An 18799-nucleotide genomic window follows, 5' to 3' on the forward strand; every position below is an offset into this window, starting at 1 on the left:
AAAGGGACCTGTATGTGCCAGAATGTTTGTGGCAGCTCTTTTTGTAGTGGCTAGAAACTGGAAAATGAATGGATGCCCATCAATGGAGAATGGTTGGGTAAATTGTGGGATATGAATATTATGGGATATTACTGTTCTGTAAGAAATGACCAGCAGGATGAACATAGAGGGGCTTGGAGAGACTGACATGAACCGATGCTGAGTGAAATGAGCAGAGCCAGGAGATCATTATACACTTCAACAACAATACTGTATGAGGATGGATTCTGATGGAAGTGGAAATCTTCAACATAGAGAAGAGCTAATTCAGTTCCAGTTGATCAATGACGGACAGAATCAGCTACATCTAGAGAAGGAACACTGGAAAATGAGTGTGGACTACTTGCATTTTTATTTTTCTTCCCAGGTTATTTTTACCTTCTGAATCCAATTTTTCTTGTGCAACAAGAGATCTATTTGGTTCTACACACATACATTGTATCTAAAATATACTTTTAACATATTTAACATTTATGAGCCTGCCTGCCATCTAGGGGAGGGGGTGGGGGGAAGGAGGGGAAAATCGGAATATAAGTGAGTGCAAGGGATAATGTTGTAAAAAATTAGCCATGCTTATGTTCTGTCAAAAAAAATTATAATTTTTTTTTAATGGACCATGGGTAGGCAACAATAGGGGCTAAGGGGAAAAATTCACTTGGCTATTTTTCCACAAAGCAGCAGCTAGGAAAATTGGTTTTGGCAGGCAGGTTTGATCTCAACTTAAGGAAAAGTAAAGTGCCCATCAAGGGCTGTGACCTGTTGTGCGGAGACCCGGTGAGCGGGGTTCTTGTCTAAAAGTCTTCCTCCTTTTGCCTCTTCTCTCCCCTCTCCAAAGGATCCATTTTAGAAGCTCTGTAATGCAAACCCCTAGCACTTCAGATTTCCACACAGTAGAGATTTAACAAGTATTTACAGAATGTGCTGCCTGTCAAGTGGGACCTAACTTTTTTTTTTAACTTTAAAAAAAATTCTTTATTTTCATTCTTTTATTATTTTGTTTGTGTTTTCTTTTGTAACCTGTCTAATATGGAAAGATATTTTGCATGGCCTCATCTGTATAATCAAAATCAATAGCTTGCCTTCTCCTTTTAAATTTTAATTTAATTTAATTTTTATTAAAGCTTTTTATTTACAAAATATATGCATGGGTAATTTTTCAACACTGACCCTCGCAAAACCTTGTGTTCAAATTTTCTCTTTCCCCCCCACTCCCTTCCTTAGATGGCAGGTAATCAAATACATGTTAAATGTGTTAAAATATATGTTAACTCTAATACAATTATCTTGCTGCACAAGAAAAATTGGATCAAGAAGGAAAAAAATTGAGAAAGAAAATAAAAGGCAAGCAAATAACAACAGAAAGAGTGAAAATGCTGTGTAGTGGTCCACAATCAGTTCCCACAGGCTCTCTTCATCACAAGATCATTGGAACTGATCTGAATCATCTCACTGTTGAGAAGAGCCACGTCCATCAAAATGGAACATCATACAGTATTGTTGTTGAATGTTCTCCTGGTTTTGCTCATTTCACCAGCATCATTCCTGGAAGTCTCCCCAGGCCTCTCTGAAAGTATCCTGTTAATTGTTTCTTACAAAATAATAATATTCCATGCTATTCATATACTATAACTTGTTCAGCCATTCTACAACTGATGGGCATCCACTCACTTTCCAGTTTCTGGCCACCACAAAAAGGGCTGCCACAAACAGTTTTGCACATGTGGGTCCCTTTCCCTCCTCTAAGATCTCTTTGGGATACAGGCCAAAGGGTATGCTCAGTTTGATAACTTTTTGAGCATGGCACCCAGTTTTCGATATCTGTGGCCATTTTCCCAGAAGCCCTGATCCTGAGCAAACCCCCAGCATCTAGAATTGCTGAAGGCAGACACACGTGTGCACATTTATGCTCGGTGATGGTCGTTTTGGAGGCCCGCCTAGGCCATCAGCAGATGTGTCTACATGTGTGGTCAGAAGAGAGCGGTGTCCCCACCTAGTTTATTTATCCTTTTCACCAGGAGTGGATTCTGGGCCAGGAGAGGGTGAGCACGGGGCGCTGGCCCCCAGGGAATTCATGCTGAAATAAAGGATTGTTGGCTCAGGAGGTATTTTTGTTTTTGCAGAAGTGTCTGGCTCTGTCCAGGCTCATTCCATCAGGGCAGAACATTTTCTTGATGAAAAAGTAACCAGACAGATGAACAGCCCTGTGTATTTTTCCACTGGCTGAAGTGAACCAGGGAACGCTCCGAAAAGGATCCGTTATAGATAGCATTGTGATCAAACAATGGAGGTGAAGGGGAACGTGGCCTGGTTTCTGGCCAGCAGTGATTATTTAGTTCTTGCTGGGTTGGGTCCTGTCAGTGAACGCTTATGAAGCACTCCCTAGAATTATGGCCTGGGCACTGAGGGGCACCTGAAGCAGTCCCTGCCCCAAGGAGCCTGCATTCCACCAGCAAATACAGTGGGTATAGAAAAACTGAGTGTGGCTTTTGGGAGGGGTACTAATGGTTAAGGCAGTCACTGAAGGCTGAGACCCCTGCTTCTCCCCAGCCCCATCAGAGACATGGAGGTGGGCATTGAACATTCTCAGCTTGGGAGCCAACCTACGGAGAGGATAGAGCCTGGCTAGGGAAAATAGTACCCAGCCAGGCTGGTCCAGGGCACTGATGTGTGATCTGCTGGGTACAGCCTAGGCTTGTTGGGAAGGGTTTGCATTTTCACCTGAGGGCAAGGGGGAGCCCATGAAGGTTCTAGCACAGGAAAGACTTGCTCAGGGATATTTAAGCTTATAAGTGTGTATGATAAGCTCACAGTGAACTAAAGATCATAATGAATGCTACAGAGAGCCCGAAGAAGGGATTTCTCTGCTGGCCTACCTCTATTAGTTCTCTTGTGGATGAGCCAAGGAGGAAAAAAAGGAACAGCCCCTCTGCCTCGGGACGCATGGGACAGTGGGATAGAGTGGGATGGAAGAGGGAGGGCTGCTCAGTGCTTATTTTCTCTACCATGGAGAGTCAACTTTGGACTGACAAGAATGGAGCCAAACTGTTTGCCAGAGGGGGGAGAAGGAAGAGGCGGTCATCTCTCCCTCAGGAGTCCAGCTGGCTTGCACCTCCCAGGAAAGCGAGCAGCAGGCGACAGCTCACCAGAAATAGGGGGCCAAGTCTGAAGTGAATTATTTTGAGGGGGGAAACAGATGGAGAAAAGGAAGAAGTGACCCCAGAGGACCTCTCCGAAGCAGCTTCAGCCCCAGAAGGCAGTGCCTTTGGTGGTGCTGAACATTGGCCCAGCTGTTCTGGAAAGGAGTTTGGAATTATGTCAAGAAAATGACAGAAATCTGATCCAGGCCCTTTGATGGAGAAGGTAGGGATTGATCAGGACTAGCAAAAAAGGTCTCAGGTGAGCAGTACTTGGGGAGTAGTGATGTCTAGTGGACTGTCCAGGCCCCACTACTTACGAACAGAGGCTCCTCATGTCGTCTCTGCAGTGATCATATGGCTTCAGGAAGCTGTCCTCCGCTACCTCCAGCTTTTGTTAAATGCCTAAAATGTACCGGGTGTTGTGCTGAGACCTGGAAATGCAATGGAGGGCAAAGACAGTTCCTGAACTCGAGAAGCCCAGAACCTGATAGAGGAGACAGTGGGCAAACAACTGTCTATCTATAAGCAAGCTATAAAGGGAGTGACTTGGAGATAATCACAGAGAAGGCAGGAAGATTTAGGAGACCTGGGCTAAGCTCTCAGTGAACTAAAGCTAAAGGCCCAATCTCTGCCTTCTTCTAGGCCTCTTGAGGCTCAGTTGATAATTTTTAAATGTAAAAGAGCAATTTACATGTAATATTTTACAAGCTTATTGTGCCTTTAGCTCTCCCTTTTACCATACTTTCATCATCATCATCATCATCATCATCATTGCTGCTTTTTTAAATAATATTTTATTTTTTCCCACTTGTATGTAAGGAAAAATTTTTAACATTTATTGTTTTTGTTTTTTTTTTAAGTTTTGAGTTTCAAATTCTATCCCTCCTTCTCCTCCCCGGTCCCTGACAGTAAGTAATCAGATATAGGTTATACATGTACAATGTGTAAGAAAAAGAAAGGAAAAACTATATCACACATAAATATTTTACCAGCTCTCTTCTCAGGGGAAAAAACTGAAAGTTGAGGGGATATCTATTAATTGGGGAATGGCTAAATGAATTGTGATTATAACAGAATATTATTATCCTATGGGAAATGATGAGCAGGATACTTTCAGGAAAAAAACAAACAAACAAAACAAACAAACAAAAAAAAACGAACAACAACAACAACAAAAAAAAACTGGAAAGCCCTCCATGAACTCAAAGTGAAATGTATTGTAAACAAAGTAATAGCAATGTTCTGTTATGATTAGCTATATATGACTTTGCTATTCCCAGCAGTACAATGATCCAGGACTACTAGGAAGGATTTAAGATGAAAAATCCAATCCATATCTACAGAAGGAAGTGATTATGTCTGCATACACATTGAAACATTCTCCCTCTCTTGGTTTTTTTTTCCACTTTATTTTTCTTGAAGGTTTTTTTTAGGATGGGGGATTTATGTTTTCTTTCACAACATGATATTTAAGGAAATATTTTGCTTAACTTCTCATGTGGTTTCTTAATGTGAGTTGGGGTGAGAATAAGGGAGAGAATCTGGAACTCAGAAGTTTTAAAAACTTGGAAGAGGGAGGGCTGCTCAGTGCTTATTTTCTCTACCATGGACAGTCAACTTTGGACTGACAAGAATGGAGTATGTAAAAGTTTTAAATGTAGCTGTGAAAAATATTAAATTGCAAATATGATGTGAACTACAAAAAGAGAAAGGGAAAGAAAAATCATGCTTCAGTTTGTATTTAGACAACATAAAGCCTTTCTCTGGAGGCAAATAGCATTTTTTCTTCATAAGTCTTTTGGGATTGTCTTTGATTATTGTATCGCTGAGAACAGCTTAGTTATTCACAATTTTACGGTGTGCAGTGTTGCTATTATCATGTACAATGTTGGCCTGGTTCTGCTCACTTCAGTTTGCATTAGTTCGTTTTAAGTCTTTACAGGTTGTCTGAGAGCATCCTGCTTGTCATTTCTCATAACACAATAGTTATTGGTCCATCACACTAACATACCACTTGTTCTGCCATTTCCCAATTGATGGGCATCCCCTCAACTTTCAGTTCTTTATCACCACAAAAGAGTGCTATAAACATGTTTGTGCAAATAGATTCTTTTCTCTTGTTGATAAAAATCTCTTTGGGATTTAGACCTAGTAGTGACATTGCCAAGTCAAAGATATGGGCAGTTTTATAGTTTCAGATTGCTCTCCAGAATTGTAAATCAGTTCACAAGTCCACCAAAAATGCATTAGTGCCACAGGTTTTCCAAATTCCCCTTCACCATTTATCATTTTCCTTTTTTTGTTATATTAGCAAATCTGAGTTATGAGGTGGTAACTTTGGAGTTGTCTTAATTCCATTTCTTTAATTAGTAGTCAGAGCATTTTTTCATATGATTATAGATAGCTTTCATTTCTTCATATCCTTTGACCATTTATCAATTGTGGAAAATGTGTAGGCTTATAAAGCTGACTCAGTTCTCTACATATTTAAGAAATAAGGCCTTTATCAGAGATGCTTACTGCAAAAAAAATTTACCCCTGGTTTTCTGCTTTCCTTCCAATTTTGGTTGCACTGGTTTTGTTTTTGCAAAAACCTTTAAAGTTTTACCTAATCAAAATTATCTATTTTACATTTTGGAATGCTCTCTATATCTTGTTTGGTCCCAAATCTCCAAGGATCTAAATGGTAGACTGTTCCACTCTCTATTCCAAACTGTCCATCTTTATAAAAGTAAAGAGAATAGATTGTCCTGTGACAATCACAGGGAGGTCTCCATCTCAGTCACTGATGGCAAGATTCTTGCCAGAGTTCCCCTTAACAGGCTTAACTAACACCTAGAAAACGATCATTTCCCTGAGAGCCAGTGTGGCTTCAGAAGTGGCCGTGGAAGAGTCAATATAGTGTTTGCTGCCCGACAACTCCAGGAAAAATGCCAGGAGCAGAACAGGGGTCTGTATACAATGTTTGTGGATCTGACCAAGGCCTTTGATGCTGGCATTTGTGGGAGCTCAAGGAAAATCCTGTCCAAATTCATTTGCCCAGAGAAGTCGATCAGTACAGTACATCCCCCTCACTATGTCCTGCTTGCTGGGATTCTGGACCAGGGATGGTGCTTTCGAGCTTTCCCAGTCACCAATGGAGGGAAACAAGGTTATGTGTTCACTCCTGTGCTTCCTAGCCTGATGTCTTCAGTATTGAGGACAGACATGGCATCTAAGTCAGCTCCTGCCCTGATGGGAATTCTTCACCTGGAGGAGGCTGCGAGCCAGAAGGGAAGGGAAGCTAGGGTTGGGGCGGGACTTGGTGTGTCAGGTGTCTGTGCTCGGTGCAGCCTCCAGAGCCGAGACACCACAAAGTGAGCGTCGAGTCTCTGCTGCTTGTGCTAATCTGGCAGGATAAGAACAGACACTGAGGGCTTTTCTTGGGCTCTACTGCCAAGTGTTCCCACTCTGCTGCAGAGGGCACAACTCCATGGGTTGGCCACATTGTTCTAATGCCAAATGTCTGCTTGCCCAAAAAATGATTTTATGGAGAACTCATGCAGGGCAAGTGCCCACAAGGTGGTCAGAAACGGTGATAGAGGCCCACTGTCAAGGCCTAAGGAACTTTAGAATCAGTTGTGTGATGTCGGAGACAGGGGACAGGACCTCCCAGCATGGTGTGCCCTCCTCAGAGAAGAGGCTGTGCTCTCTGAGCAAACAGAATGAAAATAGCTGGGCAAAAAGGCGAGAGGCACAAAGTCAGAGAATCCACTCCACGTGTCCAGAGACAATCTGGGTCCAACCTGTGGCCGAGCCCTCCGAGCTCATAACGGTCTGATCAGCCCCAGCCGGACACACTGCCGTTTGAGTCTCACACAGTGATGTGGAGAAGGAAGTGATAATGGGTGTCCTTGCCTGATTTGTGATTTTACAGGGAAGGCTTCTAGTTTACCACCATTACAAATAACAGCATATTATTTTTAATACCATATGAGAAAAACAAATCATGATGGTCTCCAGGGAACTGTTGGATAGATTACTCTATAAAAGGGCAGTGGATTCCGGATATGATTGAGAAGTAATACTCTTTTCCAGGAGCAAGATGAGACAGGATTTCTGCACCTTCTCTTTTTGATAGCGTGGTTCCTTATGTGCTCCTGTGCCTACGGAGGTGGCCATTTTCTGGGTGGGGATTAACAGCCTAAATGAAGAAGATCTTTGAGAGGTTGTCCTTTGTGTCAAACTCCAAAGGAAATAAAATTCCCAAACTTAGCTGCAGGAGTTTTTTCATGTTGACTCACTTAAACCTCAGGTGGTTTCTAATTACCCTAATACTACCACAATCTCTGATGGGCACTGAATTAAACTCCTCGCCTTGTGATACAGGGAGTTTTCAGCATTTTTCACAAGCTTTTTTCAATTTTTAAGCATTTTTCATGTGATTAGAATCGATCTGCTTTGCTTTTCTCTTCTTAGGGAGCTACAGCCTTCAGAGACCTATCGGAACAATTGTCTCATCATGGCCATAGCAGACATTCTGTGGCGGGCAGGTGGAGAGGAAAAGGCCGTCGTTACATTGTAAGTATTTGCAGGAGTTTCTCTTTTTTGTTCATGTCTGTACAAAGTCAAGCCCCAAATAGGAGCTGCTGGGATGTGAATCAGGGCCTTTAACCAGCTCTGAATGCACTATGAGACTGGAGGGCAAGAAGCAGGAAGGGAGAAGAAGACACCCCCCTGTGGCAGTGATGGTGGTAATAATGAGGGAGGAGGCACATTGTGGGGGGGGGTGTCCATCATCCAGAGACACATCTCAAAGCTTATTGCCTCTTCCTTGGCTGCCCTGAGGTCTGGTTTCCACTAGCTCTGCTCCTGTGCTTCCGTCCCGGCTTGCTTTATCTTCTTCTTTCCCTTTTTCCAGTACCCTCCCTTTGAGAATGACTCCTCTCTCATTTGCTTCTTAATAATTGGCCATTCTTCTTTTGAGAAATGGGTATTCATAGTTTGGGGCCACTTCTCTATTTGGGAATTGGTTTTTAATTGTGTATTCTCTCTTTCTCTTCTCTTCTCCTTTCTTTTCCTTGTTTCATTCCTTCCTTTCCTCTTTCTTTACTTTCCTTTATTTCCTTTCTTTTCTTCCTTTCCTCTTTCTTTCCTTCCTTTCCTATTTCTTTCCTTCCCTTCTTTCTCTCCTTCCCTTACCTTTCCCTTTCTTTCCTTCCTTTCTTCTTTCTCTCTTTCCTTTCCCCATTCTTTCCTTCTTTTCTCCTCTCTTTCTTTCCCCTTCCTTTCCTTTTCTCCCCTTCTTCTCCCTCTCTTCTTCCCTCCCTCCTTCATTTCCTCCCTCCCTCCCTTCCCTCCTTCCTTCCTTCCTTCTATTTTCAGTTACTTTTTCTCAACTACTCATATATCTTAGATACTCAACCATAATCAGAGAAATTTTAAACGAAGATTTCTCACCCAGCCCCAACACCATTTATTTATTTTATCTTTTGCAATTGCCTCTTTCCCTTATTTGGTTAAGAATACATCTCCTATCTATAGCCATGAGTGTCTTACTTTTAATGATATAATTTTTTTAATTTTAAGATAATGTCCATTTGGAATGTATTGTAAAATGTGGTATAAAGTGTTGACACAAGCTTAATTTGCCAGACTGCTTTCTTGGTTTTCCCAGAAAGTTGTTTTTTGTGTGTGTTTATTTGTCTTTTTTCATCCAGGAAGGAATTATTTTCTAAATAATATAATTTCTGGTTTATAGAGTCCCATTATATCTGATTATCATTGTCTCATTTGTTTTATTGATTTGTCACTTTCTCCTTCCTTTTTTCTTTCTTACTTCAGAGAGTTTTGATGGCTGCTGCTTTATAAAATATTTTAAAATCTGTCCCTACTCTTTCCATTTTTTCCCTTGATATTCTAGGTTTTTTCCAAATGAATTTTGTTATTTATCACTTTTATCAAGTATACCTTTGATACCTTGATTATATCACAACAAAAGTATAAATTAGCTTTGATAGTATTTTCATTATATTTGCACCGCACAACCATGAACACTGATTATTCTTCTAAATATTTAAGCTATTATTTCTTTAAGGAGCATTTTATATTTTAATTTATGCAAGTCTTTTTTGTGCATTGTTAGATTAATTCTCCACATGTATTATGCAGTTTGTAGTTATATGGAATGAGATGCTTATTTCTATTATTTCCTCTTGAATTATGTTATTATACTTATCTTTATGCCTTAATTTTTCTCTTTCTACTTATTGCTGTGCAGTAGATTTTAAAATTATTTTCCTGTCTCAAGCCTCATTTCACTCCAAACTGTCCTCCACAAAATCTCTCTCTTTCCAGTTTAGTAAACCTTCAGTGGCTCCCTATTACCACTAGGCCCAAATATATTTGATATTTAAAGCCTTTCATATCTCTCCCCAACTTATCTTTCTAGCTTTATTACATATTACTCCCCTTCACATATACTGCCCACTGAGAATAGTCTTAACTATTGTTCATGCAAAACACTCCATCTGAAGGCAGAGCCAAGAAGGCAGAGTAAAGGCATGGACTTGCCTGAGTTCTCCCCCAAATCTCTTCAAATACCTTTAAATAATAACTCTAAACGAATTCTAGAGCAGCAAAATCCATAAAAATTTAGAGTGAAATAATTTTTTGGCCCAAGACAACTTAGAAGTTTGGCAGAAAAGATCCATTGCACCAGAGTGAGGTGGAAGTAAATCCGCAGGCTTCACCAACACAGATCCAGCCCCAGGAAATAGGACCAAGCCTTAGGGTGAATGAGGCAGTGGCAGCAGTGGCGATTTCTAGATCTCTCAGTCAAAGATGGCAAAGATCCCTTGGAAGGTTGGCAGGAATTGCCTGATATACCTGGGCAAGAGTGGAGCACATGCAGTGGAGTGCAAACTGAGCCCTGGCCCCAGCAAACCAGAAGCAGACTTTAGAAGTCACCGAATCCGCAGTCCCAGCAACTGCTTTGGAAGCTCCCAGCCCACAAATGGTGAAGGAGATCAAACAACTGGTCAGAAGGAAATTACAAGTTTCTCTTTACTAGCAATGAGGCAGGACTCTGTGGCTTTGCCCACACTCATATCCAAGCCACAATCCTGGGTGCTAGTCCCAGGGTGAGGAAGAGTACTAGCATACCAGTCCTCATGGCCAAAGCAGGCCCTGCCAGAGAAGAGTGCTTGTGGTCACTCACAGACCAGGGCACAGTTTAGGAGAATAAGAATATACCTCTCCTTAAATCAGAAGAATTGAAAACTTACAAGTCTCTAGAAGTAGCTCTGAAAGCTGCAGAAAATCCCTGAGGCTTGGGACAGTGCACCTTCTACTGTGGAATCGAGCCCTACTTTAACAAAGGGTCAAAAGTTAAGTAATAGTCTTGGAAAATGAGCAAACAACAGAAAAAGATTCTGACCATAGGAAGTTACTATGGCAACCAGGAAGATCAAAATACACACACACAAAGATAACAAAACTCTTACAACTGAAGCCTCCGAGACAAATATGAATTGGCCTTATGCCATGGAAGTGCTCAAAAAGGATTTTGAAAATCAAGTTAAAGAGGTAGAGGAAAAATTAGGAAAAGAAATGAGAGTTAAGCAAGAAAATCATTGAAAACAAGTCAGCACTGCAGTAAAGGGAGACAAAAAATATACTAAAGAAAGTAATAACTTAAAAAACAGACTAGGCCAAATGGTAAAGAAAGTACATACAAAAAAATTAATGAGGAAAAGAATACTTTAAAAAGTAGAATTGGCCAAATGGAAAAGAAGATAACAAAAGTTCACTGAGAAAAATAATTGCTTAAAATTTAGAATTGAAAAAATGGTAGTTAATTATGAGAAATCAAGAAACAAAACCAAAAGAATGAAAAAGTAGAAGACAATGTAAAATATCTCATTGGAAAAAAACAACTGATATGGAAAATAGATCCAGATTAGATGTAATTTTTAAATTATTAGATTACCTGAAAGCCATGATAAAAAAAAAAGGAGCTTAGATGTTATCTTTCAATAAAGCATCCAGGAAAATTAGAACCAGAGGGTAAAAATAGAAAATAAAAGAATCCACCAAACACCTTCTGGTCTTAAGAGACCCCAAAATGAAAACTCCCAGTAATATTATAACCATATTATAGAAAGGAGAAACCATATTATAGTCAAGGAGAAAATATTGCAAACAGCCAGAAAGAAACAATTCAAGTATGGTGGAACCACACTCAAAATAATCCAAAATTTAACAGCTTCTGTGTTAAAGACTCAGAAGGCTTAGAATATGATATTCCAGAGGATAAAAGAGCTAGAAAATTGAAATTAAGCAAAGGACTTTGAAGCATTCTTGATGAAAAAACCAGAGGTGAATAGAAAATTTGACTTTCAAAAATACATAATTATAGAAAAGCATATAAAGGGAAATCATAAGGGATTTAATAAGGTTAAACATTGCTACAGGGGAAGATGATAGTCGTAACTCATGTATAAGGTAGTTAGAAGGAGTATACCTAGACAGGGGACACAGGTAAGAGTTGAATATGCGATGATATCTAATAAAAAATAAGGATGTAAAAAGATTGGGAGGAAAAGGAAGAAGGAGAATGGGGTAAATTATCTCTCAAAAGATAAGAGCCGGGGTAGCTGAATGGTACAGTAGATAGGTTCTCCTAACGTCAGGGCCAATGCTCTAAGTTCAAATCCAACTTCAGACATTTAATACTATAATACTACTAAACATTGTGACCCTGAGCAAGTCATTTAACCTCAAATGCCTCACCAAAAATGTAATTAATTGATCCATTCCCCAAGTGACAAATGATTAAAAGATCTAGACAGTTTTCAGATGAATTAAAACTGTATTGCCATATGAAAAAATGCCCCAACTCACTGCAAATGAAAACAGTTCTGAGCAACTAACTCAGACCTATTATATTAAAATGACAAATGTTGGAGAGCATGTGGGAAAACAAGACATTAATGCATTGTTGGTAGAGTTGTGAACTGATTCAATTATTCTGTAGTGCAGTTTGGAACTGTCCCCAAAGGACTATAAAACCTACATACCCATTGACCTGGCATTAGGTCTGTATCTGAGAGATTTTTTTAAAAAGGGAAAGGACCTTAATGTACAAAAATATTTTCTAAGGGCAAAGAATTGGAAATTGAGGGGATGCCCATCAATTGGAACACTGTGGTGCTACAAAAATGATGAGCAGGATGCTCTCACAAAAACCTGGAAAGACTTTCATGATTTGATTCAAAGTGAAGTGTACTGTCTACAAAGTAACAGTAATAGTTAGATGATGTTTTACTTGTTTTGCATGACTGTGCATGACCTCTATCAAATTGTTTGCCTTTTTAATGGGGTTGAAAAGAGAGGAAGAAAGAGAATCTGAAACTCAAAAATTCTAAAAACAGATATTAAAAATTGCTTTTACAAAATATTAGAAAGAAAATAAACAATAAAATACTCCAACTTGGACCTGTCTCTAGGCTTTTGCACTGGACATCTTTCATGGTTAGAAACTCTCTGCCCCTGATTTCATTCACTTTCTCAGTTCCTAGTTTCCTTCAAGATTCACTTCAGGTTTTACCTCTTCTTATTCCTCCTCCCCTTTTCAGCAAGTGCCTCACTCCACTCTTAGAAAAATCCCCTCCTATCTGTTCTATAGAGGCCTATATTCTTTAGCTGAAATGTCAGGTCCCCATTGGTTATCCTGGTTTAGCCCCTGTGTTCAAATGGTTTCCTGGGGTTACTGGGGCTGCTGCTGCTCCTGCCATGGCTTCTTAGAGCCACAGGTGAGAGCCGGATTCAGATGGACACCCAAGGTCGACCCCAGAGCGGCCGGTCCTCCCCGAACACCACATACTCTCACATCGGTGAATGGGGGGGGGGGGGCGCTGTCTGCTCCAAAGCTGTAAAGACTTGCCTGTGGAATGGACAGATGAGAACAATTTGTTCCAAGTGGCCATAGTGGCAGCTGAAGCGGGGGCTTGGCTTCTTGGGGCTTAGTCAGACATCCAAGATGCTGGAGTCATCCACCTCGTCTCCAGCTGTCCCCAGCCATCCTAACTTTTGTCAGGGGATTCAGGAAGTGAGAGGGAGGCTGACAACTTCAACCCAACTCATGTCAAGTCAAGATGTGACCCCATGATGTCATCGGTCCTCTTCAGAATGAAAGATGAACAGCAACTAATCAGCCCAGCTACACATAGAATTCAAGAAAAATAATCACATTCTAGGACAAAAAAGTTGTAAATTTAAAAGGCAAACCATTTAAACACTTCACTTATATATTCACTTAGTAATGCAATTAAAATAGTAATCAACAAGGAAATAGGACACAAAGATTCACTCCTATGTAGGGACTAAAAAGGAAAAAAAATGATAGAAATAGTGAACAAGGCCTTTTTTTACTAGATCTGATTTTACAGGGACCATACCAAGAAAAATCTAGGTCTTGTTCCCCTTCCAGAACAAAAACCCTAGTTCACTCGGTAACCCTTTTGGCCTAGGCACACTTGGGTTCCTTTCTTAGCTTTCTTCTCTGTGTTTGTATTTTAGAGGCTACTAAGTTCTCGCTTTCTCAAGAATGTGCTTAGAAGTCACCAGTTTTCTTCAAAATCCCTCCGACTGCCATCCCAAACTGCCCCATGGGGTTATGCCTAATGTTGCAGTAAGGTCAAATAGTCAGCTAATAAGTTATTTAAATATTCTTTTTCTTTTATTTTTCAATTCAGTCTTTCTTATATATCATATTCCAGGTTTTCCATTCATTTTTTTCATTGATGTCCACCGCGATTATAATTGAAATTCCTTGTTCCAGTTCAGTTATGTCTCTTCTGCATGATTACAATATTTATTTGACTTGGGATTTCTGGGGCTTGGCAATCATGTTTCAAGTTGAATTAAATCTAGGATTCCTGAATGTAGAGGGCCTGAACTCTGGAGAAGTATGCTTGAAACAAGGACACTTACAACAAGGTATTAACTCCGTGGAATTGATGAGATGATGGCTCTCTAGTTCCCATATCATGGTGATGTGATGGTTCTCTAGTTCTCACATATTCAGTATGCTGTAATGATGTAATCATATCAAGGTATTTAAGGGCTGAGAGGACTGGAAATGAGACATTGCATTTTTGATCATCCTCCTGGGGGCTCTCCTGCCTCCTGCACTCCAGGGCTAAGATGAAGGCTGGTCTCGAGGTCCTCCAGAAGGCTAGCCCCAAACATTATGCCTGAAGCACTCTTTGACTTCTGGTTGTAATGGACTTTCAGAATGTCTTCTAGCATCTATTTTAAGCCTTAAATCTCTCTTTGAGTTTCTATTTGAACTCTAATTTCACTCCTTATTTCTTTCTTTCTTATGGGCCAGAACTTGAAACAAGGTACTGAATGGAATTGAGGAGACAGTGGTTAAATCTCATTTAGCTTTGATTTAATCCTACAACAAATAATGGTTTCCTAGTGATGTAATGACTGGTGTATACTCAGTGTGGAACATATAAGGAGCTCTCAGGGCCAGAAAGGGCAACTAGACGCTCCAGAGACTCTGCCTCCAGAGACCCCAAGGAAACCTCAACAAGAGAAGATTACATTTTAGAGAAGAATATTACATTCCTTCACTTATTTTATTTGATCTCCCAACTACTCACAAAACAATGGGGTTTTGTGACCATTGCATTCTCTTTGTAAGTTACTGAGGAAATATTTTTTAAGCTCCTGCTCTTCTTAGGATTATAGTTACAGTTAATGAATTATTCTCTTCTGGAGTTTGTTCTTGGCATTCTCCAACTGCCGTCCTATTATGAGCTTTTCCCTGGTCATTTCCTCTCTGCTGTTTTTCCAAATGCTCATTTCCCCTCTTGTCTGTGTTTTTCCTTTTGTTAGAGATTTCTTTCACTTTCTGTATTTTAGTTTTTTCGCCCCCTTTGACCATTTTCTTGTTGTTTTGATGTGTTCTGGTAAGGCGGACTTCTTTCTAATCACTAATTTAGCCATATTGCTATTAAACAATTTGGATTCCTTTTTCCTGTTTTTTTTTTTAAATAAAATGAAAGGAAACGTTAATGGAATTGCTTAGCAACTGTGTTATTAAAATGATTCTGTTCCACTGATCAAGTTTTTTAAAATACTTTTTTTGGCTTTAAACACATTACTTTTTTGTTGTTTAACTTCTTTCTACTAACTTCCTAATTTTCTTTAACTTCCCACTCAACTAATTTGTCTTTTTTTCTACACCCATTCCAAGATCTAAATTTGCCTCTGCATACGTCTTTAGCTATATCTGATAAATTTTAATATGTCGTAGTGATATTATCATTATCTTTAATATCACCTTTTATTGTTTCACTTCCAATTCATTAAAGCATTTATTTTGTACCTGCTTTGTGCTAATTTGGTGATACAAAAAGAGGCAGGAGATGGTTCCTGTTCTAAAGGGGCTTACAGTCTAATGGCAGAGACAACATGCAAGCAAATAAGCAAGTTCTATACAGGGTAAATAGGAAATAATTCATTGAGGAAAGGCTTTTTGGGGCACTTAAAGGAAGTCTGGGAGCTCAGTAATTTTGACAGGAGAGGGAGAATGCCCAGCTCTGAGAGAGGGAGAGTCTTGGCCAGTGTCACTGGAGTATGGAGGGGAGCAAGGTATAAGGAGGGTGCAAAGGAAGAAGGGGCTGTGAATGGCATGCGTTTTGTATTGGATTCTTTAGGCAATAGGGAGCCAGTGAAGCTGATTGAGTAGTGGGGGTAACACCATCAGACCCGCCCTTTAGGGAGATTACTTTAGTGGGTGAATGGGAGCTGGCCTGGAGGAGGGAGCGACCTGAGCCGGCGGACTCCCCAGCAGCTACAGCCATAGCTCAGTGTACAGTCTGTACTTATGGGGGAGAGGAGTTCTGCATTCTGGAACCCTGAGCTTACCTCATTGGAGCCCTCTCTCTGACCCCTGGTTTTGGCCTCCTGGCGACCGGCCCTTCCCTGCCCAGTCCCTTCCCCATCTTGACCCTTCAGTAAGTCACTCCAGCTTTACCTCACTCTCTCTTAAATCCCTGCTCCCCGTTTCCTATTGCTCACCTTGCCCTGTCAATCATCAGTCTTGGTTCACTCCATTCTTTTCTGACTGAACTCTTGCTCTGGTGCTGCTGAAAAAAAAGGTGGAGAAAATCATGAAACTGCTGATTAAGTCCAGAACAAACGCTGTTACCCAATCTGCTGGACTCTCCCTGGGATCTTTAGTTAACTCACTCTCCCTGGGGCCACGGAGGCTCTCCAAAGCTTTTGATTTTTCCCCAGCCTCCCCCAGTCTCTCAACTAGAACCTTGCCTCGTATTTGAACTGTAAAATTGAAGCCATTCACAGAGGGCTCTGCCTCCCCCACCCCGTGATATCTCTGCCATCCATCTCCTCCTTCCCCTGACTCATAGGGAGATGTGGATTTTTCCTTTCCCATTCTCTCTCCCCGACTGCTGGGTGCTTTCCTCCGGCTAACAGACATCGGTCCTCCCCACCCCCCCTTCCGTCCATCTCTTGGGCGGCTCCTGCCTTTTGTGGCTTCAGTCCTTAAGAAGGCCCCTACTACGGGGACTTGCACTTACTCTCCTTGTCTTTTGAACTCTACACTCTGACTTCCAACTGCATCATTCGCCCCACACTCCAAAATCATGAATGGTAATGATCTCCCAGGCTTTCTTCAGGCCTCAGCTACAATCTCCTCTTCACCAGGAAACCTTGCCCAGCCCCTGTGGATTCCAGGATCTCCTCTCCATATTAATTCTCTGTTGTTTATCCTGCGTAGGATTATTATTTATCCTGTGTAGGATTATTTATCCTGTGTAGGATTATTTATCCTGTGTAGGATTATTTATCCTGTGTAGATTTGTTTGCATGTCGTCTATCCATGAGGTCAGGGACCACCTTCCGCCTTTTTTTGTATCCTCAGGGCTTAGTACAGTGCTAACACGTAGTAGGTGCCTAATAAATGTTCGTTTATTGATTCTGTTGGGAAAAGGCCATTTTGTTCCTCCTCTGATCTTTTCCTGTTATCTGTTAACGAAGTTTTTCTGATTTTATTTGTCCTCATTTGATGACATGTGCGGTTTACTGTGGCTGAAGCAAAAGCTCCCGTGTCTGCTTCTCCTTTGCAGGGCGTCGGGAATGCAGCATTTCAGCCCAGCAGGAAAATACAAAGTGGACGGCGTCTTGGAGACGGTAGGACCTTCTGGGCAGTTCTTTTTTATTATTTTTATTTTTTTTATATATTTTTGTTTATTTTTTTAATATTTATTTTATTATTTTTATTATAGCTTTTTATTTACAAGACATATGCACATATGCAATTTTTTACAACACAATTTTTACAATTGCCAAGCCTTTTGTTCCAATTTTTCCCTTTCTTCCCCTTCTCCTCCCCCCAATATGGCAGGTTGACCGATCCCTGTTACATTTGCTAAAGTATAAATTAAATAAATCTATGTCTACATGTCCAAACAGTTATTTTGCTGCACAAAAAGAATCGGACTTTGAAACAGTGTACAATTAGCCTGTGAAGGAAATCCGAAATGCAGGCGGACAAAAATGGAGGGATTGGGCTTCTGGGCAGTTCTAATGGTGACACTGGACCCTAGTGACAGATGTGGGCGAGTAAAAAAAACCTCTTCTCTTTCAGCTCACGCTGAACAAGGTGACCAAGTATGAAGATCTGGTCATTTTTCTTCAACATAACATCCATCAGGTACGACCGGGCTTGTTTTGTTAGTGCTGCATTTGTAATTCAGACTCGGACCCAAGAGTCGTGTCCAAGCTAGCCGACAAGCCCCTTCCTCTGATGCTCCCTCCTGGCAGGACGGCACCGGCTGCCCTGAGCGGGGTCTTCAGGCCGGAGCCGACAGAGAGGGCCCTCGGAGGGCGGCTTGTACCGGGGGCCAAGTCCCGGGGAGGGGCTGCTTAGGACGTGGCTGAGCAGGGATGCGCTCGGCTCATGCGATGCTGGAGGAAGGCTTGGCTTCTTTCACTCAGACAAAAGATGAGTAGGACCCAAGCACTGTCTTCACAGAATGGGGAGTAAATGTGGGAGGGAGAGAACTTGGAGGGTGGCGGGGGATCCTAGACCTGGGAGTGCACCGGCAGCATCCCAGCCATGGGGCCGGAGCCCGGTGAACTTGGGGAGTAAATAAAAGTGCAGGAGGACACCGATGGGGGCCCTCTGGGCAAGTCAGTGTAAGGCTGTCACCTTCAGAATCACCCCGGGACCCGGCCCACCTTCCCAGCCTCATTAGGCGGCCCTGCCCTGCTCTTTCTCCAGCCAGTTGCCGTTCTCCTGGCCCGAGCTTTGCCCAGAAAGGCCCTCCTCCTCCTCCCCTTGTATCTTAGACTTGCCAAACTCAGCCAAGCTCCTGCCTCTCCCATGAAGCCTCGCCCCCAAGCTCCCTCCAAAATGACCCTGGGTTTTGTATAGATTTCCTCATGTGAACGAATTAAAGAGCCTTTATCAGATGCTTCCTTGGGCCGTCCCCACGGGAGGAATGGGGGGCGTTTGTGTTTGTGCCCCTGGCACCCCGCGTTCCACTGGAGGAGGAGACGAGTACAGCAACTAGGGACTTACGGGCTCCTCGTCGGGGCAG

The 18799-nt window shown here is 41.5% G+C and overlaps 1 protein-coding gene across 6 annotated transcripts in view; it reads left to right on the plus strand.

Annotated features, from left to right (window-relative positions):
* The window catches only part of MINDY4 (MINDY lysine 48 deubiquitinase 4), a 100704-nt gene that overhangs the window by 56531 nt on the left and 25374 nt on the right, over positions 1-18799 (plus strand). For all 6 annotated transcript variants that reach the window (XM_074284563.1, XM_074284564.1, XM_074284565.1 and 3 more), the window contains 3 exons: positions 7635-7736; positions 17324-17387; positions 17845-17910. In XM_074284563.1, the coding sequence (XP_074140664.1) occupies positions 7635-7736; positions 17324-17387; positions 17845-17910 (232 nt within the window). The remainder of the gene's footprint in view (positions 1-7634; positions 7737-17323; positions 17388-17844; positions 17911-18799) is intronic.

The sequence above is a fragment of the Sminthopsis crassicaudata genome, chromosome 1 (genome assembly GCF_048593235.1).
Source record: "Sminthopsis crassicaudata isolate SCR6 chromosome 1, ASM4859323v1, whole genome shotgun sequence".
Taxonomy (NCBI): Eukaryota; Metazoa; Chordata; class Mammalia; order Dasyuromorphia; family Dasyuridae; genus Sminthopsis; species Sminthopsis crassicaudata.